This window comes from Hemiscyllium ocellatum, chromosome 8 (genome assembly GCF_020745735.1).
Source record: "Hemiscyllium ocellatum isolate sHemOce1 chromosome 8, sHemOce1.pat.X.cur, whole genome shotgun sequence".
In the NCBI taxonomy this organism is placed as follows: domain Eukaryota; kingdom Metazoa; phylum Chordata; class Chondrichthyes; order Orectolobiformes; family Hemiscylliidae; genus Hemiscyllium; species Hemiscyllium ocellatum.
In genome coordinates this window covers 66,447,441-66,468,534 of record NC_083408.1, presented here as the reverse complement: position 1 = coordinate 66,468,534, position 21,094 = coordinate 66,447,441, and the positions used below count along the sequence as shown (strand labels likewise).

Genomic DNA, 21,094 nt, shown 5'->3' with positions numbered 1-21,094 from the left:
TAATTAAGTGCATTTTGTAAAGACGCACTTCGCCGTCAAGCGGCGTCTGTGAATCTACGCTCATTTAAGCTTTACGAGATACAGATTTTAAAATTTATTTTATCTCGGCCATGATTTTACCCAGTGGGATATTAGCATTATCCGCGGAAAAATATCGTTCCATTGTTTTAATTCAGCACTTGACACATTTATCGTGAATGTTTAGCGGAGAGGGCCCCTTTGGATGAATATCTGCAAAGTTTGCGTCTCGCAACGTGTTTCAGGAACAGCGACTGTTTTGATTCCGGTGAATCGGTGTCAAAAGCACTTTCTGTCAGGTCACAGTGATCACCCGCATTCGCAATTCCAGCGCCTTACGCTGTTTTACACAATTGGGCCGACATCTTCAACACCAATTGAGGACGCGATGAAAACGCTTGGGTTTACATGACGTGCACATCGGATAATGCCACGCAGTGTGAGGAAAATGCTCCCTTCTGCAACAACGTCAATTTTAAGCCATGATTTGGAGCAGCCGGTGTCGGACTAGGGTAGACAAAATTAAAAATCACAATACCAGGTTATAGTCCAAAAGGTTTATTTGGAGGCACGAGCTTTCGAACCACTGCTTCTCCTTCACATGACTGTGAAGCAGGATCATGACACATAATTTATAGCAGAAGAGTACAGTGTCATGCAGCTGAAATGATATGTTCAATATAATATCATTTTATATCATATTCAATGTATCATTTCAGCTGCATGAGCTCATCTTTTGCGATAAATTGTCTTATGATCCTGCTTCACAACCACCTGATGAAGAAGCGCTTCGAAAGCTATGCCTCCAAATAAACCTGTTGGACTATAACCTGGTGTTGTGAGATTTTTAATTTTAAGCCAGTCTCTTTTATACTTGACAGTCGTCCAGCCTTAACTACAATAGCTGTGCAAAGATACACTTCACATAAAAAGGCAAATAATAAAACACGTGTTTCACTAAAATCAAATAAATGCTAACTTTGGATTTGAGACTGACAAAAGAAGGTACGAGAGCACGACTCACAAAAGTCTGACGAAAAGAAAGGCTCAGTGGAGGCAATACGGCACTTGCAACGAGGGAACGTTTAAACCATTTCCCAAAGGCTAAGCTCACACAGAAGACATGAATCAAAAACAGAAACACTCCTCAGACGGGGGAGACTAATGTTTCATTTAGTTGGATGATATACGGCTCAAACCTAGACACAAATTCCTGTTTTCTTTGGCTGTCAAACTAAACACCATCCCGTCGCGAACTCACATCAAACGCTGTTTCCGGACCTCTCTCGGCGTCGGTCAAAGGTCACCGTCGTAAAACAACAGCTTCAAGGAGAGACGGGAAGCCGCATTTACGACGGTTATGACGTACGCGGGGGGCGGCGGGGCCGCGCGGCAGCTTCACTTTACGACAGTGCCTAGGTTGAGAGTGGAAACGGCCTCGAGTGGCTGGCTGTATGTGGGTGCCGCTAGTGGCCGGCTTCTCCGTCTCGGTAACGAGTTGATCTCTGCCCGCCCCCTGCCTCACGCTTCCACCCTGACTGTGTGGGTGTCGGGCTGTTGCCTGACAGCTCCCGGTCCTGTGCAGCGTGGCCTGGTGTGGTCCGGTCGGCTGCGGGATGTGTGAGTGTTGAGGGCGGGCGGTGAGTTCACCACCCCCCCCCCTCCCCTCCTTCGCTACCCCCGCCCTCCCTCCTCCCCCTCCCCGTTCTCCCGGTTAGATCGTCTTCTCTCACCCGCTGCTTTTGGCCCTCATGCCGACGCTGCGTTTCTCCGCTCTTTAGGATGTCTGATGTACCGCCCGGGCCTAGCGTGCTTTCCCCAGCCCCCACTGACATCTCGCCCCTCTCCGCTACTCTCAACCACTCGGGAGCCTACGGCAAAGTCCCGGGGCCGCAGCCAGGAGGGGGCGGCGAGCAGGAGGAGGAGGAAGCGGCTGCTCTGGACGGGGCTGACCAGGAACGCGGCGGGGAAGGCGGGCCACGTTCGGCGAACAGCGTCGGAAACTACCCGGAGCCCAGCCGAGCCAAGAAGGGCGTCCTGCACCTTCACCACCATCATCACCACCACCACCACCACCAGCAACAGCAGCAGCGGCTGCTCAACGGCTGTGTTATAAGCCCCGAGCTCCACTACAAGGCGGAGTGCAAAGGCCGCCTGTCCTGCGCCGAGGCCGCAACCGCCGTCGAGTTTCATCCCGGACTATCACTGCCCGAAGGAGGCAGGAGGAAAGCCGACGGCAATTATTGTGAGAGTCCCAACGTGAATCATGCGAACCAAAGGACTGCCGAGGCGGCCGGACCTAACACACTCAACCCCAGTGATGGACTCGATCGGATTGCTATCAGCCCAGATGACGATGAGCAGTACCGCCTGGCCGCCTCGATAGCTGCTTGTAATTTGCACCCGGAACAACAGCCCGACAGTATACGATATGTTGGCTATGAGTCAGAGTTGCAAATGCCAGATATAATGAGGTTGATCACGAAAGATTTGTCTGAACCTTATTCCATATATACATATAGATATTTTATTCACAACTGGCCACAGCTTTGTTTTCTGGTAAGTCTGGTTTGGGTGAAGGGAGCTATATATCATATATAAATCGAAAGCAATGCTTTTAATAGAAATGTCGGTATAATATCCAGAATGTAACACCTTTTTTGTGAGGATGGAAAATTAGTTGCAACGGAAGGGTCACTTTGGCGTATTGCATGCTGATTCCCACACTTTCAGTTGCTATCAATAGTTGTCATGCTAATGAGTGCAATTTTATTTTTGTAAGCATCTAGACTTTAAGAACTTGCATTACAAAAGAATGAATTTGCCATGCTATTTATAGTCCTCAATGTGACGAATAACCTTGGCTTTGCAGTTCTGTGAAAGACTAGATGAACAGTTCAAAGGCTTGTTTTAAAATCCATTGAAATCCTGTGGTGTATTACTAAATGTACATTTGCTTACTGACTTTTTTTTTGAAAAGTAATACTCTTATTAATGCCACATCTTCTAATGATGACTTGGATTGCTGTAGTTACTACAGACAAAGCTAATAACTTAAAAATTGTTTCACTTTTCGGCCTTCCTGCTTTTACCTGAAACACAGCTGTGAACAGCGAGATGATGTGAATGTTTTTGATTCAATACAAAAGTATAATCTTATCAGTTACTTTAGTGACTACACGATGAAGACTTTCTTTCAGTTTCTTTTAGAGCAAGCCAAAAATGTGGCATCTACCTCACTACCTGAAAAATACTTGTTTCTTTTTAGCATAGAGTTGTGATTTTCTTGGGAGGTTGATAATCTTTTAAAAGCAAGCTGAAACTTTCAGTTAATAACTTAAATGATGACACACAAGATTTTGCATTTAAGACCATTCCTTCAACAAAAGACTGTTGACAAATCTGTGTAGAAAACTGATCTTTTATGCCACAACACAGAGCATTTCCTGTTTTTCTTTAGCACAACACAAAACACTGTTTACAGCTATGCTTTACACTCTTGTATAGATAGATATTCAATTCTTCCAGAACCAGTCCAAGATGACTTTTAACTCCTGGAAGTTTACTTTTAGTTCTTTTTCACCCTGGGAACTGTTAAACTCAAGAATTTCTTTCGCAGTGAGCTTCATTCTGATGTTTTTACTGTTGTACCAAGTAAGGCCATTTAAACGTCTTTATGAATTCAGCATTTTTGATCCAAGTGAGAGCCCTCACACATGCTCCTATGTACTGAATCACTGGACTCGCTGCCTATAGGTGCTATCTCTTCCCTGGATTCTGAAAGCTTAAGTTGCCTGAGAATGTCAGGGAGATCTCAGAAATTTTGAAAATACAAGGGGAAATGTTTGGGCAAGAGGTTATGATCTGAAAACTTCCAATTCCCGACATTGAACCCAGAAGGCTTAAGGTGTGAAGCCCTTTGGAAAGTCTGCCAGTGGCTTTTTTGTCCGATAAATTTTGTTTTTATTGACCTGATTCATCCATGACAATATGATGGTATCCATCTTTCCCAATGGATTACACTGTGTGTCCTTTTACATCCTGACATAAGTTGAGCAAGACTGTGAATGTGTCCAGTCTCTTCGCTATCTAATTCAACTTAGTCAGGGATTCATTCGTGACCAACTTTACAAGAGGCCATGATTAGGTTCGAATTGTACAGGAAGATTTTCAAATTCTCCAGGCTAAGAGCCTTTGGTTATCCCCAACATATCCATAGCTTAGGGTATGCTGATGACTGCACAGTTGTAGCCCACCTAGCAAGGCATGTTAGCTTATCATTTTCTAACATTTTCCCTATGAGAGTTATTGTTTAAGACATTCAAGATTTGTGTAAAGATTTGTAGCTCGGGTGCTGGAAGTCGTAGTTATGGGTATGTTTGCTGAGCTGGAAAGATGTTTTGTCCCTTGTCGAGATGACATCTTCAGTATATTGGAGTCTCTTGTGAAGAGCTGCTGTACTGTCTTCTGGAATTTGTTGGTTCAGTTTCTACTACTTCCAGTTGTTCGTTGTAGTGGCTAGAATATTGTCTATTGCTTGTTGATGGAGTCCATGGATGAGTGCCATGCTTCTAGAAATTCTCTGGCAGTCCTCTGTTGGGCTTGACCAATGATTGTTGTGTTGTCCTAGTCAAATTTGTGGGTCCTTGTCATCTGTGTGTGGCTATTAGCGACAGCTGGTTGTGGCGTTTATAGAGTCCTAGAGATGTACAGCATGTAAATAGACCCTTCGGTCCAACCCGTCCATGCCGACCAGATATCCCAACCCAATCTAATCCCACCTGCCAGCACCCGGCCCATATCCCTCCAAACCCTTCCTATTTATATACCCATCCAAATGCCTTTTAAATGTTGCAGTTGTACCAGCCTCCTCCACATGCTCTGGCAGCTCATTCCATACAAGTGCCACCCTCTGAGTGAAAAAGTTGCCCCTTAGGTCTCTTTTATATCTTTCCCCTCTCACCCTAATCCTATGCCCTCTAGTTCTGGACTCCTAGACACCAGGGAAAAGACTGTCTATTTATCCTATCCATGCCCCTCATAATTTTGTAAACCTCTATAAGGTCACCCCTCAGCCTCCGACGCTCCAGGGAAAACAGCCCCAGCCTGTTCAGCCTCTCCCTATAGCTCAAATCCTCCAACTCTGGCAACATCCTTGTAAATCTTTTCTGAACCATTTCAAGTTTCACAACATCTTTCCGACAGGAAGGAGACTGGAATTGCTCACAATATTTCAACAGTTGCCTAACCAACATCCTGTACAGCCGCAACATGACCTCCCAACTCCTGTACTCAATACTCTGACCAATAAAAGAGAGCATACCAAACGCTTTCTTCACTATCCTATCAACCTGCGACTCCACTTTCAAGGAGCTATGATCCTGCACTCCAAGGTCTCTTTGTTCAGCAACACTCCCTAGGACCTTACCATTAACTGTATAAGTCCTGCTAAGATTTGCTTTCCCAAAATGCAGCACCTTGCATTTATCTGAATTAAACTCCATCTGCCACTTCTCAGCCCATTGGCCCATCTGGTCCAGATCCTGTTGTAATCTGAGGTAACACTCTTTGCTGTTCACTACACCTCCAATTTTGGTGTCATCTGCAAACTTACTAACTGTACCTCTTTTGCTCGCATCCAAATCATTTATGTAAATGACAAAAACTAGAGGACCCAGCACCGATCCTTGTGGCACTCCACTGGTCACAGGCCTCCAGTCTGAAAAACAACCTTCCACTACCACCCTCTGTCTTCTACCTTTGAGCTAGTTCTGTATCCAAATGGCTCGTTCTCCCTGTATTCCATGAAATCTAACCTTGCTAATCAGTCTCCCATGGGGAATCTTGTCGAACACCTGACTGAAGTCCATATAGATCACATCTACTGCTCTGCCCTCATCAATCTTCTTTGTTACTTCTTCAAAAGACTCATTAAACTTTGTGAGACATGATTTCCCACGCACAAAGCCATGATGACTATCCCTAATCAGTCCTTGCCTTTCCAAATATAAGTACATCCTGTCCCTCAGGATTCCCTCCAACAACTTGCCCACCACCAAGGTCAGGCTCACCAGTCTATAGTTCCCTGCTTGTCTTTACCGCCCTTCTTAAATAGTGGCACCGCGTTTGCCAACCTCCAGTCTTCCAACACCTCACCTGTGACTATCGATGATACAAATATCTTAGCAAGAGGCCCAGCAATCACTTCTCAAGCTTCCCACAGAGTTCTCGGGTACACCTGATCAGGCCCTGGGAATTTATCCACCTTTAACCGTTTCAAGACATCCAGCACTTCCTCTGTAATCTGGATATTTTGCAAGATGTCACCATCTATTTCCCTACAGTCTATATCTTCCATATGCTTTTCCACTGTAAATACTGATGCAAAATATTCATTTAGTATCTTCCCCCATTTTCTGTAGCTCCACACAAAGGCCGCCTTGCTGATCTTTGAGGGGCACTATTCACTCCCTAGTTACCCTTTTGTCCTTAATATATTTGTAAAAAACCCTTTGGATCTCCTTAATTCTATTTGTCAAAGCTATTTCATGTCCCCTTTTTGACCTCCTGATTTCCCTCATAAGTATACTCTTACTCCAAAGTTTGTGAAAAGATTTGTAGCTCGGGTGCTCGTTGTTGTGGTTCTGTTCGTCAAGCTGGGAATTTATGTTGCAGACGTTTCGTCCCCTGTCTAGGTGACATCCTCAGTGCTTGGGAGCCTCCTGTTAAGCGCTTCTGTGATGTTTCCTCCGGCATTTGCAGTGGTTTGAATCTGCCGCTTCCGGTTGTCACTTCCAGCTGTCCGCTGCAGTGGTCGGTATATTGGGTCCAGGTCGATGCGCTTATTGAGAGAATCTGTGGATGAGTGCCATGCCTCTAGGAATTCCCTGGCTATTCTCTGTTTGGCTTGTCCTATAATAGTAGTGTTGTCCCAGTCGAATTTATGTTGCTTGTCATCTGCGTGTGTGGCTACTAAGGATAGCTGGTCATGTCGTTTCGTGGCTAGTTGGTGTTCATGGATGCGGATCGTTAGCTGTCTTCCTGTTTGTCCTATGTAGTGTTTTGTGCAGTCCTTGCATGGGATTTTGAACACTACATTGGTTTTGCTCATGCTGGGTATCGGGTCCTTCGTTCTGGCGAGTTGTTGTCTGAGAGTGGCTGTTGGTTTGTATTCTGTTATGAGTCCTAGTGGTCGCAGTAGTCTGGCTATCAGTTCGGAAACTCTCTTGATGTATGTAGTGTGGCTAGTCCTTTGGGTTGTGGCATGTCCTCGTTCCATTGTCTTTCCCTTAGGCATGTTATGAAATTGCAACGGAATTGCAAATTCTTCTTAATTTGTAAAATTTTTTTAGTCATCCAGCATTCCCTATACCTACCAGCCTTCCCTTTCACCCCCAGGAATATACTTTCTCTGGATTCTTGTTATCTCATTTCTGAAGGCTTTCCTTTTTCCATCCGTCCCTTTACCTGCGAACATCTGCCTCCAATCAGCTTTCGTAAGTTCTTGCCTAATACTGTCAAAATTGGCCTTTCTCCAATTTAGAATTTCAACTTTTGGATCTAGTCTATACTTTTCCGTCACTATTTTAAAACGAATAGAATTATGGTCGCTGGCCCCAAAGTGATTCCCCCATTGATACCTCAATCACCCGCCCTGCCTTATTTCCCAAGAGTAGGTCAAGTTTTGCACCTTCTCTAGTAGGTACATCCACATACTGAATCAGAAAATGATCTTGTACATACTTAAGAAATTCCTCTCTATCTAAACCTTTAACACTGGCAGTCCCAGTCGATGTTTGGAAAGTTAAAATCACCAACCATAACTACCCTATTATTCTTACAGATAGCTGAGATCTCCTTCCAAGTTTGTTTCTCAATTTCCCTCTGACTATTAGGGAGGTCTATAATATAATCCCATTAAGGTGATCATCCCTTTCTTATTTCTCAGTTCCGCCCAAATAACTTCCCTGGATATATTTCCAGGAATATCCTCCCTCAGCACAGCTGTAATGCAATCCTTTATCAAAAATGCCACTCCCCCTCCTCTCTTGCCTCCCTTTTCTATCCTTCCTGTAGCATTTGTATCCTGGAACATTAAGTTGCCAGTCCTGCCCATCTTTGAGCCATGTTTCTGTAATTGCTATGATATCCCAGTCCCATGTTTCTAACCATGCCCTGAGTTCATCTGCCTTCCCTGTTCCTTCATCTAGATTGTTAATGTATAAAGTGAAAAGTTGTGGTCCCAACATTGAGCCTTACGGAACACCACATCACCAGTTGTCATTCTGAGAAAGACCCTTTTATCCCCACTCTCTGCTTTGTGCCAGACAACCAAGTTTTTTTTCCATGCTAGCACCTTGCGTCTGGCACCATAAGCCCTTATCTTACTCAGTAGCCTCCTGTGTTGCACCTTGTCAAAGGCCTTCTTGAAGTCCACATAGATAACATCCATTAGCGCTCATCGGTCTAACCTTCTCGTTACATCCTTAAAGAATTCTAGCAGATTTGTCAGGTATGACTTCCCCTTGATGAACCACATTGACTTTGCCCTATTTTACCATACACTTCCAAGTATTCAGAAATCTCATTCTTCACAATGGATTCCAGGATCTAACTCCCAACCAAGGTTAGGCTAATCTGGCTGTAATTTTCTGTCTTTTGCCTTATACCCTTTTTAAACAGGGGTGTCATGTTAGTGATTTCCAGTTCTATCGCCAGTAATGCTCCCACTATCTCTTCAGCTATATCCCTTAGAACTCTGAGGTGTAGTCTATCTGGTTCGGGTGATTTATCCACATTCAGGCCATTCAGTTTTTCTAGCATCTTCTCCTTCGTGTTGGCCACCATACTCAGTTCTGTCCCCTCTCTTGAATTTTTTGTGATATTACTCGTGTCTTCCACTGTAAAGACTGACGCAAAATAATTATTCAGTTCCTCAGCCATTTCCTTGTCCCCACTACTATCTCTCTAGTCTTTTTCCAGCAGCCCAATGTCCTCTTTTGCTCTTTAGATATCTAAAGAAACTCTGTCTTCCTTTATATTATTGACTAACTTACCCTCATATTTAATCCTCTGCTTCCTTATTTCTTTTTTTTCTTACCCTTCTGTAAGCTTCCCTTCACATTATATGCTTTCTCTTTTGCTTTTATACTATCCCTGACTTCCCTTGTCAGCCGTGGTTACCTCATTCTCCATGTACCACATCCTTTTCTTCAGGACGTGTCTCTGCTGTGTCTCCTGAATTCCTCTCAGAAACCCCTGCCATTGCTGTCTTTCCTGCTCGTCAGTTCTACCCAGCTTCTCACTCATGCCTGTCGTTGCTTTTATTCAGCTGTAATACTATTACCTCTGATCCTATCTTCTCCCTCTCAAATTGCTCGGGTCTCATCCTTTCCAAATTTGCATAAGTAATTTGATGATAAGAACAAAGATATAGTTGCTAAATTTGTTGATTAGAAAGAGGAAGATAAAGGATTATAGATAGAGTTTGTGGGCAAAAATCTGGCACATGGCATGTAAGTGGGAAAAATGTATAGTTTTCTATTTTGGCAGGAAGAATGAAAGAGTGCAGTTATTTAAATGATGAAAGGTTAGAGGGCTGAGAGAATCATTTATATCGGGGTTACCTAATGCAGGAATTGTGTAAGGTTAGTATTCAGGTGCAGCAGTAGTTGAGAAAGCTGATAGAGACTTGTTGAGTGATTGAGACCAGGGATTCTTGAGTCTAGAAGTAGAAGGCAGCAAATATTACCGAGGGCTGTTGAGCTGGAGATGTTAATCCAGGAAAGAGGGAGTAGTATCACGCATCAAATTGGAAACTAGGATAAGAATTTTAAAATCGAAGTGTTGCTTAATCAGAGCCTGGTGTTGGTCAGCAGGTACAATGGTGATGACTAAACAGAACTTAGTAAAAATGAGTGTCGTCCCGTTATTCCCCCTCAATCAAAGCAAAACGCTCAGAGACACAGTATAGTTTAACCTCTTTTATCTTTATTCTGGGCCCTGGAAGGAAAGAACGATCGCCCATGTGCACAGGGACATGAGTTGTCAGCCTTCTCTCTCGAACAGCAGTTTCTTAACGAATTGTATAGTCATTTTACAGGGTGGAGTATCCAGGTAAAGCAGCACACATTAATTGGGTGACTGTTACAATCAGCGGGTGTCAGTAGTAAAGATTAAGCCATCTACTGTTGCACAATGAATGTTCTTAACCGGCTTCACATAATGATTACTTTTCACCTTGTTAAACTGACTTTGCATCCTGAATGGTTCCAATATTGTTAAATGGTTGTACATAATGAATGCTTTTCCACCTTGTTAACTCATTCCTCTTGCGTCTAGCACTCCGTTGTTAACTGAAAGTGCTTGCCTGATCTGAGTCATGATCGGTTGAACCTCTTGTTTCATAAAACTCAGAACTTAACTCTTTCCTACCTGCTTATACCCTATGCATATTCTCATTAGGACACAGTGGTTTGGATTATATGGATACAGAATGGAGAATATGGTATGTGTCCATGAGTATATTGGAATAGTCAAAGTCATAGTGAGGGTTTTAGCAATGTTCGAAATAGCACTAGGGCATTCATCCCCTTACAATTTCTTATGTTATTTCATAAAATCATGAATGATCTGCCCCAGGTCTCAACAATTCTTTTGTACTAGCTCCTCCTAGCTCTCCTCTCTAAATATTTTCAGAGATCTACTTCCATAGCTCTCTGAGATGTAGCATTCCAGAACTGATCGGAGTTTCTTCACTTTACAGTTTTAAGTGAGTGTCCTTCTATTCTGTAACTATGTCATTTAGTTTGAGATTTTCCCACTGGTGGGAATATCATCTCAACATCTACCCTATTCAGCCCCCTCTGACTAGTTTTGGTCTTAGCAATATTGCTTTTGTGTATTTGACTAAAAATGTAATACTATACTCATGAGACTAAGAGCTCTGTGTACCTTTTATTTATGTACATCCAAATTTATATACTTTTTTGTTCAGACTGTTGAGAATTTAATATTGAATGGGTTTGAGAATACATTTCTAAATGCAATTGTGTTGCACCTGATTTCTTGATTTAGCAAAAGTGACATCGCACATTTAAATGCTTTTTTTTAAAAAAGTCAGTAGTACTGATTGTGCAATTATATGCAGGCCTGTGATATTGTTTTAAAGGTTTTATTTGGGAACAAAGTTGTTGTTCTCTGGGTAGTATGGTCACATCCTTCCCAATTAAGATGATTTCTAGCTGCTTTGAACTAGTGTGATCTTTGTAGTGGTACTCCCCTGAGTGATAATGAGTGAAATCCTGGAATACTTTACCCAACAACAATTGTCTTTAGAATTTGAAGGAGTAGCTAGGTCACCTTGGCAGGCTTGAGAATAGATATTTCAGAAGGAAAATCCTCTGCTTATTCTTGTTATTAGTTAGGAAAGTTTGAATGTGAGTTGCATTATGTAGGAATATTGCGTGCAATTATGGTCTCCTTCCTATTGGAAAGATGTTGTGAGACTTGAAAGGGTTCAGAAAAGATTTACAAGGATGTTGCCAGGGTTGGAGGATCTGAGCTATAAGGAGAGGTTGAACAGGCTGGGGCTGTTTTCCCTGGAGCGTCGGAGGCTGAGGTGTAAACCTTATAGAGGTTTACAAAATCATGAGGGGCATGGATAGGATAAATAGACAAAGTCTTTTCCCTGGGATCGGGGAGTCCAGAACTAAAAGGCTTAGGTTTAAGGTGAGAGGGGAAAGGTATAAAAGAGACCCTAAGGGGCAACTTTTTCATGCAGAGGGTGATACGTGTATGGAATGAGCTGCCATAGGATGTGGTGGAGGCTGGTACAATTGCAACATTTAAGAGGCATTTGGATGGGTATATGAATAGGAAGGGTTTGGAGGGATATGGGCCGGTTGCTGGCAGGTGGGACTAGATTGGGTTGGGATATCTGGTTGGCATGGACAGGTTGGACCGAAGGGTCTATTTCCATGCTGTACATCTCTATGACTCTATGTAGTACTACTAATAATTATTCATGGATAGTGGAAAAACCATGGCTCAGAAAAACTAAAGTTCACAATTTCTCCAATCTACTCTCATTATAACTTCGGAACTCACTTACCATTGTCCATTTCGCTAATTTTAAATCCGATTCCTGCGTGAATTCTCTTAATTATAACAATAACATTCTACTAATCATACATATTCCATGTTAGTTCAGCAAATCTCTTACTAATGACTTAAACTTTGCAGATGACACCAAAATTGGAGGTGTAGTGGACAGCGAAGAAGGTTACCTCAGATTACACCAGGATCTTGACCTGATGGGCCATTGGGCTGAGAAGTGGCAGAAGGAGTTTAATTCAGATAAATGCGAGGTGCTACATTTTGGGAAAGCAAATCTTAGCAGGACTTATGCACTTAATGGTAAGGTCCTGGGGAGTGTTGCTGAACAAAGACCTTGTAGTGCAGGTTCATAGCTCCTTGAAAGTGGAGTCGCAGGTAGATAGGACAGTGAAGAAGCCGTTCGGTATGCTTTCTTTTATTGGTCAGAGTATTGAGAACAGGATTTGGGAGGTCATGTTGCGGTTGTACAGGACATTGGTTAGGCCACTGTTGGAATATTGCATGCATTTCTAGTCTCCTTCCTATCAGAAAGATGTTGTGAAACAGGCTGGGGCTGTTTTCCCTCGAGTGTCGGAGGCTGAGGGGTGACCTTATAGAGGTTTACAAAATCGTAAGGGGCATGGATAGGATAAATAGACAAAGTCTTTTCCCTGGGGTCGGGGAGTCCAGAACTGAAGAGCATAGGTTTAGGGAGGGTGGGGAAAGATATAAAAGATACCTATGGGGCAACTTTTCCACGCAGAGGGTGGTACGTGTGTGGAATGAGCTTCCAGAGGAATTGGTGGAGGCTGGTACAATTGCAACATTTAAAAGGCATTTGGATGGGTATGTGAATAGCAAGGGTTTGGAGGGATGTGGGCCGGGTGCTGGCAGGTGGGACTAGATTGGGTAGGGATACCTGGTTGGTATGGACAGGTTGGACCGAAGGTCTGTTTCCATGCTGTACATCTCTTTGAATCTGACTCTAAAACCAAAATATTTATGAACTGAAATTCCGGGCTAAAAAGTAAACAAAATGAATTGTGAACAAAGCAGAGATATTAGGCTTGCAGAAACCTATTCCTGCTTTATTAGAATTATTATTTTGTTTAAAGAAAAACTGAAAATTTAGTGTCACTTCACTTTGCAGTTATGCATTTTAACATTGGTGAGAAGTCTTAATAAGGCTATCTAAATTTATAGTTGAGAGTGTGTTGCTGGAAAAAGCACAGCAGGTTAGGCAACATCCGAGGAGCAGTAAAATTGATGTTTCAGGCTGAAGCCTTTCATCAGGAATTCCAGCAACACACTCAACTCTGATCTCCAGCATCTGCAGACCTCACTGTCTCATGTCTAAATTTATGGTTCATTCTGTTCCTGTACAGTTAATTCTGCTATAACAAGAGTTGGCTTAAATGCAATTGAAGAATTTAATCTGTTATTTATAGAACGCAAACTTTCCTTACCTGCATTGATCATTCGCAATTCATACGAGATCGCAACTATCGTGTTTTGTCAGAACCAACTGTATTTTAAAAAATGATTGAAAAGTTCCTGGAGTGAAAATAAGTGCACCCTGCATATCTACACGTGGGAAATTTGGCCTAAAACTGCATGACATGGAGGAAAAGTCTCTGGGAAAGATCTGCACATCTCAAGTGTCATCTCCAATGCGAATCTGAAGTCAAGCACAAGAGTGAAATAAATGCAGGGGAACCCAGACATTCTCTCAACCACTGTTTGTCCCATCTCTGACAGACTGTAGGTTGGGCACTAGACTTGAGTCACCACAGCAGTCATTTTTAGTGAATTACAGTAAGCAATTGTGCATAAGTTGCCACAAACAGCAAGAAACTGGCCCATTTAAACTGTGTTGGCAGTCCTATTTAAAGGAAGAAAATTGATTACGACAACCACCAGCTTGTCTTTGAAAAAGCATCATCAGATCTTTTACACCCACTTGAACAAGGGGAGTAATGGATTATTTAACTTTTTTCACAAAGGAGCCCCACCCCTCAAGCGATTAATACTTCTATTCATATCTTCCACTAGTGCTTGAACTTGCAGTTTTCCCACTGAGAATGTTAGCATTGAACTGTTAAAGGTTTGCATGTTCTTTCATTATCTAGAAAAAAGATCTATCCCATCAAAAATATCACAAGTTGAGTAAGGGTCTTCAACTCTGTTCATTTCTGGAAAGCATAATATATTTTGGAATTCAGAGAATGCGTACTGTTGTGACACTTTGGATTTAGTATTCTGAGTTGTATATATGAGGAAATAAACCAGGGAAAGTGTGTATTTTGAATCTTAAGATCTTAATAAGCTAGAATGATTTTCATCTGCAAATAAGAAAAATATCCAATACATATCTTCCATCATTGCATATATATGATGCACTATGTATAAACTCTGCATTCACTGTGGCAACCTGTATATATTACTTTGGTAGTACCACCTCCTTTGTGACCTGATGCCAAGAGTGATAGGGGAAACAGTGTTATAAGGGATACAATTACCACCACATTCCTTTCTAAGATACGTTTTGTTGTGGACTTTACAAACATGATGGTTTGTTCATCATCACTGGGTCAAAATTCTGTGCCTGGCATCATCATGGTTATATCGCTACCAAAGGGACTGATCTGGTTCAAGGTGATGGCGCAACACCACCTTGGTGCAACTAGGTATGGGCAATAAACAAAGTCTTGATAATGGAACTCTTAACCTTAAGAAGTAGAAATTTCCATTGAAAGCACAGGATCATGAGGCCATAATAAGGCAATGTAATTGTAGATTTTATATTAAGAGGCACAGAACACAAAGGTAATGTTTTTTGTTGGAATGTTGCTGGCAATGAGAGCTGTTTCTACAAACCTAAAAGATCCAGGATGTTAACCTATTTCCACTGGATCATAGCAAGAACACAAATTGAAGATAATCCAGAATTCAAGGTCAGGAAAAAAAATGAATTTAGAACATGGAATTCTCTGCCATAAAATTATGTTGAATTATGGTTCACAAATTATTTTAAAATCTATGGTTGCTTGGAGGAATATGCTGTGTTATAGATCTTTTTAAATTCTTTCATAAGATAGGTGAATGATTGACAATGTGCTTATTCATTTTCCATCTGTAAATGTACCAGAGAAGGTGGTGTTTAGCTTTTTTAGTGAATCCCTGAAGTTCATGTAGTGTGGCTATATTCATAGTTTACAGCTAAGGAGTTCCAGGACTTCAATGTAGTGGCAGTGATAGTCCTATTTACCCAAGTCAGTATCGTATGTGTAGCTTCAAGGAAGGCTTGCTGATGGTGTTCCTGTGTAATTATTGTCCTTGCTCTTTCAGGTGGTAGAGTGTATTAGTTTGAAAGGTGATGTTGAAAAAAAGGAAATGAGTAAGGATGTAGGATTTAACTCCGTGGTTTGTGCAGTGAAATAATCTGATGGATAAAATGCCCCCTCTCTGTCTCCTAATATTCTATAAAGATCCTGATGCAATGCATATTCTGTGTTGGTGTTTCTAATTATGGAGATGCTTTAAGTAACCTTAGAATACAAAAAGTAAAATTGATCTCCTTTCCAAAATGCAGAAGATAAACAGTCACCGGACTCTGCTTTCTTCCCCCAGATGCTGTCAGAACTGCTGAGTTTCATGAACAATTTGTTTTTGTTTCAAAACTATACTTTTTTTTTCAATCATGTTGTAAATCATATCTTCAGAAATAATTCAAAATAAGGAATCTGTCAGTTTCTGCACTGAGGGTGGTTATTGCAATGATATTCCAGATTAAAATAGAATCATAAATGTAAAAAGTAAACAATGCACTATTTGTGATTGCAAAGGTCTGCTGACCTGTGAAGAAGTATCTTCTGCTTAAGAGGTAACCCAGTCATACTGGAGGTTGAGTTCTCTTTCTATCTAACAACAGACAGGATCAGGAGTGGGCTATTTAACCCTCAAACGTGTTGTGCCATTTATTGAAATCCATTATTTAATTCCAAATCTCACAATTTCCTCCATAAACCTTTGGTTAACCAAAGTTAATCAATCTCTGACCTATAATTAATGATTCATCTGGCATCAATTACCATTTTCAAAAGAAAGTTCCAAAAATTGTTTGATTCTGATGTCCCCTTGCAAGTCCTTTTCCCATGCGCCTTTTTAACCCTTACAGTTTAGTAATGTTTTGTTCTTTATAGCTGTCCCAGGTGCCAAGATTTATAATAGTTTCTGCATTTGTGCTTTCTTCTTTTGGTTTATATGTTGTTCCAAACCTCTTAACCACTCGAGGTTTTATTTGGCAATGTGAGTTTTTAAAAGGGGTGTAATCTAGTTCAGTATCATTTTATGAAAGACCTTTACTGATCTAGTTTTATGCATCAGATTTACAAAATTCAATTTGAATGGACTCTGTCATCTCAATAAAGTCTTCCCCTGACCCAATTTCTGCACTTACCCAATCTTTTTCTGCAGATCAACTAGCCAAGTATGTTTGGCTCCCATTTCTGATCATGTTACAGATATGGCTACTATGCATTGGCTCCAAGTTGAATTTCAACATGCAATTCATTAAATTTGTTCTTTATATTCTGTGTTTGGATGAAGAATGCTTGCTCAGGCCACACAACCAACTGTTTCACTCAGATTTATTTCTTTTGCTTTAATTAATTAGCTTTTTCTTTAATTGTAATAGCTAAAGCAAAGTGCATTTTCTGATTACTACTGTTTTCCTCTTTTGTTTTCAAACAACCTATGCCACCTTTTTCACCTCAGCTCTTCTCCAACAGTTCACAGTATTTCCTTACTATTCTCCCTTTCCACAAGGATCCAAGGATTCAGGTGGAGGCCAGCACTAATACCAGTGTCCTATAAAATGGAAGCATCTTTCCTAATCTACTACAAGTCCACACATTCACGCTCTTGTATTATTTATCCCCATTTCAACTTGCTGTTGGCTCTGGTCATTATAAGGAGATTATAACCCTCGAGGTCTCCTAACTTAACTGCAATTGCTGGGTACTTTTCAAAAGAGGATCTCTTGCCCACAGATCCAAATGTTCTTGGTTCCAATATGGATCTTAACAGCTCAACTCTGCTTACTTATCAATATTGGTTCATACGGCTTGGGAATAGTCCACATCCTGGTGTTAGGCTCTCATCATGCCATGTTGCAAGTAGGACTCTACATCCTGCTTATCAAGGGTACGATCTGTCTCCTTAATTATTGCGTTCAAGAATTGCTAAATTTTGCTCTCCCCGCCTCCCTCCTTCTGACAATCTCTCAGTCCAAAGTGTTATGGTGTACATTTCAGCTGACCTAGGAGTCTTATCTGCAAGGGTAGGAAGTTCAGGTAACTGTTGGTCATTACAGAAGCAATTTGGATGAGAATATAGGAGGCATGATTAATAACTTTGCAGCTGATCCCACATTTAGTGGTATAGAGGTCAGTGAAGATGGTGATCTAAACGTACAACAGGATCTTGGTCATTGGGCCAGTGCATAGGAACGGCAGATGGAGTTTAAGTTAGATAAATACAAAGTGTTGCGCTTTGATAAGACAAACCAGCGCAGGATGTACACAGTTACCCTTAGGGCCCTGGGGAGTGTTGTCGAACAGAGAGACGTAAGGGTGCAGGTACATAATTCCTTGAAAGTGGTGCCATAGAAAGACAGGGTAGTGAAGAAGATGTTTGCCATGCTTGCTTTCATTGGTCAGAGCATTGAGTATAGACGTTGGGATTGTATAAGTCATTGATAAGGCACGTTTGGAGTACTGTGTGTGTGCGCGCTCCAATGGATAGAGGACACATGAATATGTACGTGAATAGAAAAGGATTACAGGCTTATGGGCCAAATGCAAGCAACTGAGACTAGTACAGTTTGGGAAATATAGTTGCACATGCCTGATATCAAATTAACAGGTGTATAGGTTACAGACTTCTACTTACAGCTTTTCTTAAAGAAAAGCACAACATTAGCTGTCCTTCAGCTATCATGGTGGCTGTTATAATTTATAAATCAGTGTGACCCGCTTCTTGAAAGTAAATTTAAACTACCAGTGAATATATATTAACCATAATGTTCAATTAGTAATCAAGTTTCATGTCAGAATTGAGCCTGAATCTCAATAAAGAGACCTCAGAATGGTCATGACATATTGTTGTAAGTTTCACTTGTTCCCTTTAACATGGAGTCTATAACAGGACCCAGTTTTTAATATTGCTCATACTCCACGGAAGATTCTACACTCTGTTAATTTTATGCCCTCTATTGATCTCATATTTAAGTATGGACCAAGTCCCTTAAATCGATCAATTTAATCTGTTTCAACAAATTCACTTGACGGCAAGTTCCACATTGGCACTGTACAAGTTAAGTGCATGTCTTCTAAATTATTTAGATAATCTGTTTGTGGTGATATTCTACTTATGATACCAGCTCAGGGCTAACCCACAATTGGTAATAGTTACACCACATACAGCTCATTTAACATCTTCATAACTTTATGTACTTGTACCCTGACAAAACACTAGTGGAATAAAGAGAACCAACTTGCTGAAAGGTAGGTTGTCAGCCAAAGAACAGATCAAATCAAAGCATTTCCATTTGATCCTATTTGTTGGTTGGGAACTTGGGGTCAGGTCTACTGACAGATAACAAAACAACTTAAATTGCCTCAGGCCTCAATATAAGGATTACAAGAGATGAAATTCTAGAGTTGGGAAATTGAACACAGACAGGAGATGACTTATGAAGGTGTTTTCAAGACACCTCACTTGTGGCTGTAGATGATTTTTAAAAAACCCTGCTCAGGGATCGCTCAGTTTCTTACCTAGCTTCCCACAATGTCCTGGGATACACTTGAACTTGATCAGAAGTAGGGATGTTCGCTGATGATGGCATAATATTCACTATTTGCAGTTCATCAGATACTTAAGCAGTCTGTGTTAAATATCAGACACCTGAACTTCAAAATGCAAAGGGACATTTACACCACGCAAGTGCCAGGCATTTGAACTGGAATGCACTCATTTTTGGGCCCAAGAATAATGTGTTGTTCAATCCATTTTCTAAGTTTTCTTTACATTCATACAAATAGGCCATGCAACCTGCATTGTTCAGAGTTTTGATTGCACTTTGCTGCTGCCTATTCTTAGATCATTATCGTTTCAAAATTAAGCACTCAGCTGATTACTGATTTGGTTTTTAATGCAATGTTTATTGGTACAGTAGGATCTCTATTAATTGGTGTCCACTTGTCAACCAATCAACACTCTACTCATGCTGTAGAAATTTAATTTTGTCCCTGAATTAATACTCTTGAATAATATCCTGATGTGTATAAGATGAGCAGAATGTGTAATTTTTCAACAGTACTCATTTGGGAAAGGCATAGAGGAACAATGCTGTTATTATTGGTGAGAGGGATAAGGTGGTGTTGAACAGATCAAAGTATTTGGTCATTTTTTGAGAGAAAAGGCGTCAAGTGAGGATGAAGAAATGCTGTAGACATTTAAAAGTATTTTCAGATATGGAAGGGGTGTTTGGCTTGGAGAACCTAGTTTTTGTTGCCTTGAGATGAGGAGAAAGATGCAATTTAGTATGACAGAGGAAGTGTGAGTGGCACTGTAAAAGTGTGAATTGGTTTAACATTCTACAAAAGATGTAGCTATAGCATAAATGTAGCCTCATTCTGGCGTCAAGGGCCGAATCCAACACATGAAGAACAAGATTTTCTTGGCAAAAATTTTATTTGGCAGTTGTTTTGGCCTCAATTTCTGAAGTGGTAGAAACCCTTGTAACATTTAAGTATTTAGATGTGCACTTACAAGACCAAGGCATACAAGGCTATGCGCCAAGGGCTGCAAAATGAAATTAGAATAGCTAGGCATTTGTTTTTGACCAGCGCAGGCTTAATGAGATGAAGAGTTTTTTCTGTGCTGTAGACCTCAGTAACTCTAAGTGCATTTCATAATAATTGTACTAATATTGAAATTCTGTGTATGCTTCATGGAGATAACATTTGTCATGATTACTAACAGAACATTGTTGCTAATGTATATTCACTGTTGTTTAATTCATTTTCAAGGAGATGGTCACACTGGTTTATAAATTATAACAGTCACTGTGATTGAAACATTTTCTTTGTTCAAATAAATAGCTTAAAAATCAGTCATTTGATGTAAGGTGTACAGCTCATCAGCCTTCGATTGAATGGTCCATTTAAAGATGTTCAGTCCTTTTATTTTGAAAAATAATTGACAGTAATGCTGAATATCTATGTACTATTTGTCTGCTTGTTAAATTGGACAATCAGTAACAATTTATCCAGAATTCAGTAACTTAAGTGGAATCAAATTTCCATAATGATGTTGCTCTTGGTGAAACTCCAGTACTATTTGCTCTTTTCTGTGCACTCCTCCTCTTTCGTACTTTTTCTCTGCTCTCTCACACACCCCTCTCCATTTTTCGCTTCCTCCTGGCAGCAACCCCCAGCTTCCCTATTCCTCGTGTCTCAAAAACATCTTCACAAGTCATCTCTTGTCTCTGTGGATCAATGGAAATACTATGATCTGATTTGTTCTTTGGCTGACAACCTACCTTTCATCAAGTTGGTTCTCTTTATTCCATTAGTGTTTTGTTAGGGTACAAGTACATAACGTTATGAGGATGTTAAATGTGCTGTATGCGGTGTAACTGTTACCAATTGTGGATTAGTTCCGAGCTGGTATCATAAGTAGAATATCACCACAAACAGATTATCTAAATAATTTAGAAGACATGTACTTAATTTGGCACTGTACAATGTGCAACTTGCCATCAAGTGAATTTGTTGAAACAGATAAAATTGATTCACTTAAGGGACTTGGTCCATGCTTAAATATGAGAACAATAGAGGGCATAAAATTAATAAAGTGGAGACTCTTCTGTGGAGTATGAGCAATATTAAAAACTGGGTCCTACAATAGACTCCAT

The 21,094-nt window shown here is 40.9% G+C and overlaps 1 protein-coding gene and 1 long non-coding RNA gene across 2 annotated transcripts in view; one reads left to right on the top strand and one right to left on the bottom strand.

Annotated features, from left to right (window-relative positions):
* Window positions 1–1,733, bottom strand: part of LOC132818286 (uncharacterized) — a 59,941-nt gene extending 58,208 nt beyond the window's left edge. The window contains exon 1 of the long non-coding RNA XR_009644987.1: window positions 1,280–1,733. This is a non-coding gene — a long non-coding RNA (uncharacterized LOC132818286). The remainder of the gene's footprint in view (window positions 1–1,279) is intronic.
* Window positions 1,402–21,094, top strand: part of naa30 (N-alpha-acetyltransferase 30, NatC catalytic subunit) — a 36,266-nt gene continuing 16,573 nt past the window's right edge. The window contains exon 1 of the mRNA XM_060829125.1: window positions 1,402–2,577. Coding sequence (XP_060685108.1) covers window positions 1,801–2,577 — 777 coding nt within the window. The 5' untranslated portion in view covers window positions 1,402–1,800. The remainder of the gene's footprint in view (window positions 2,578–21,094) is intronic.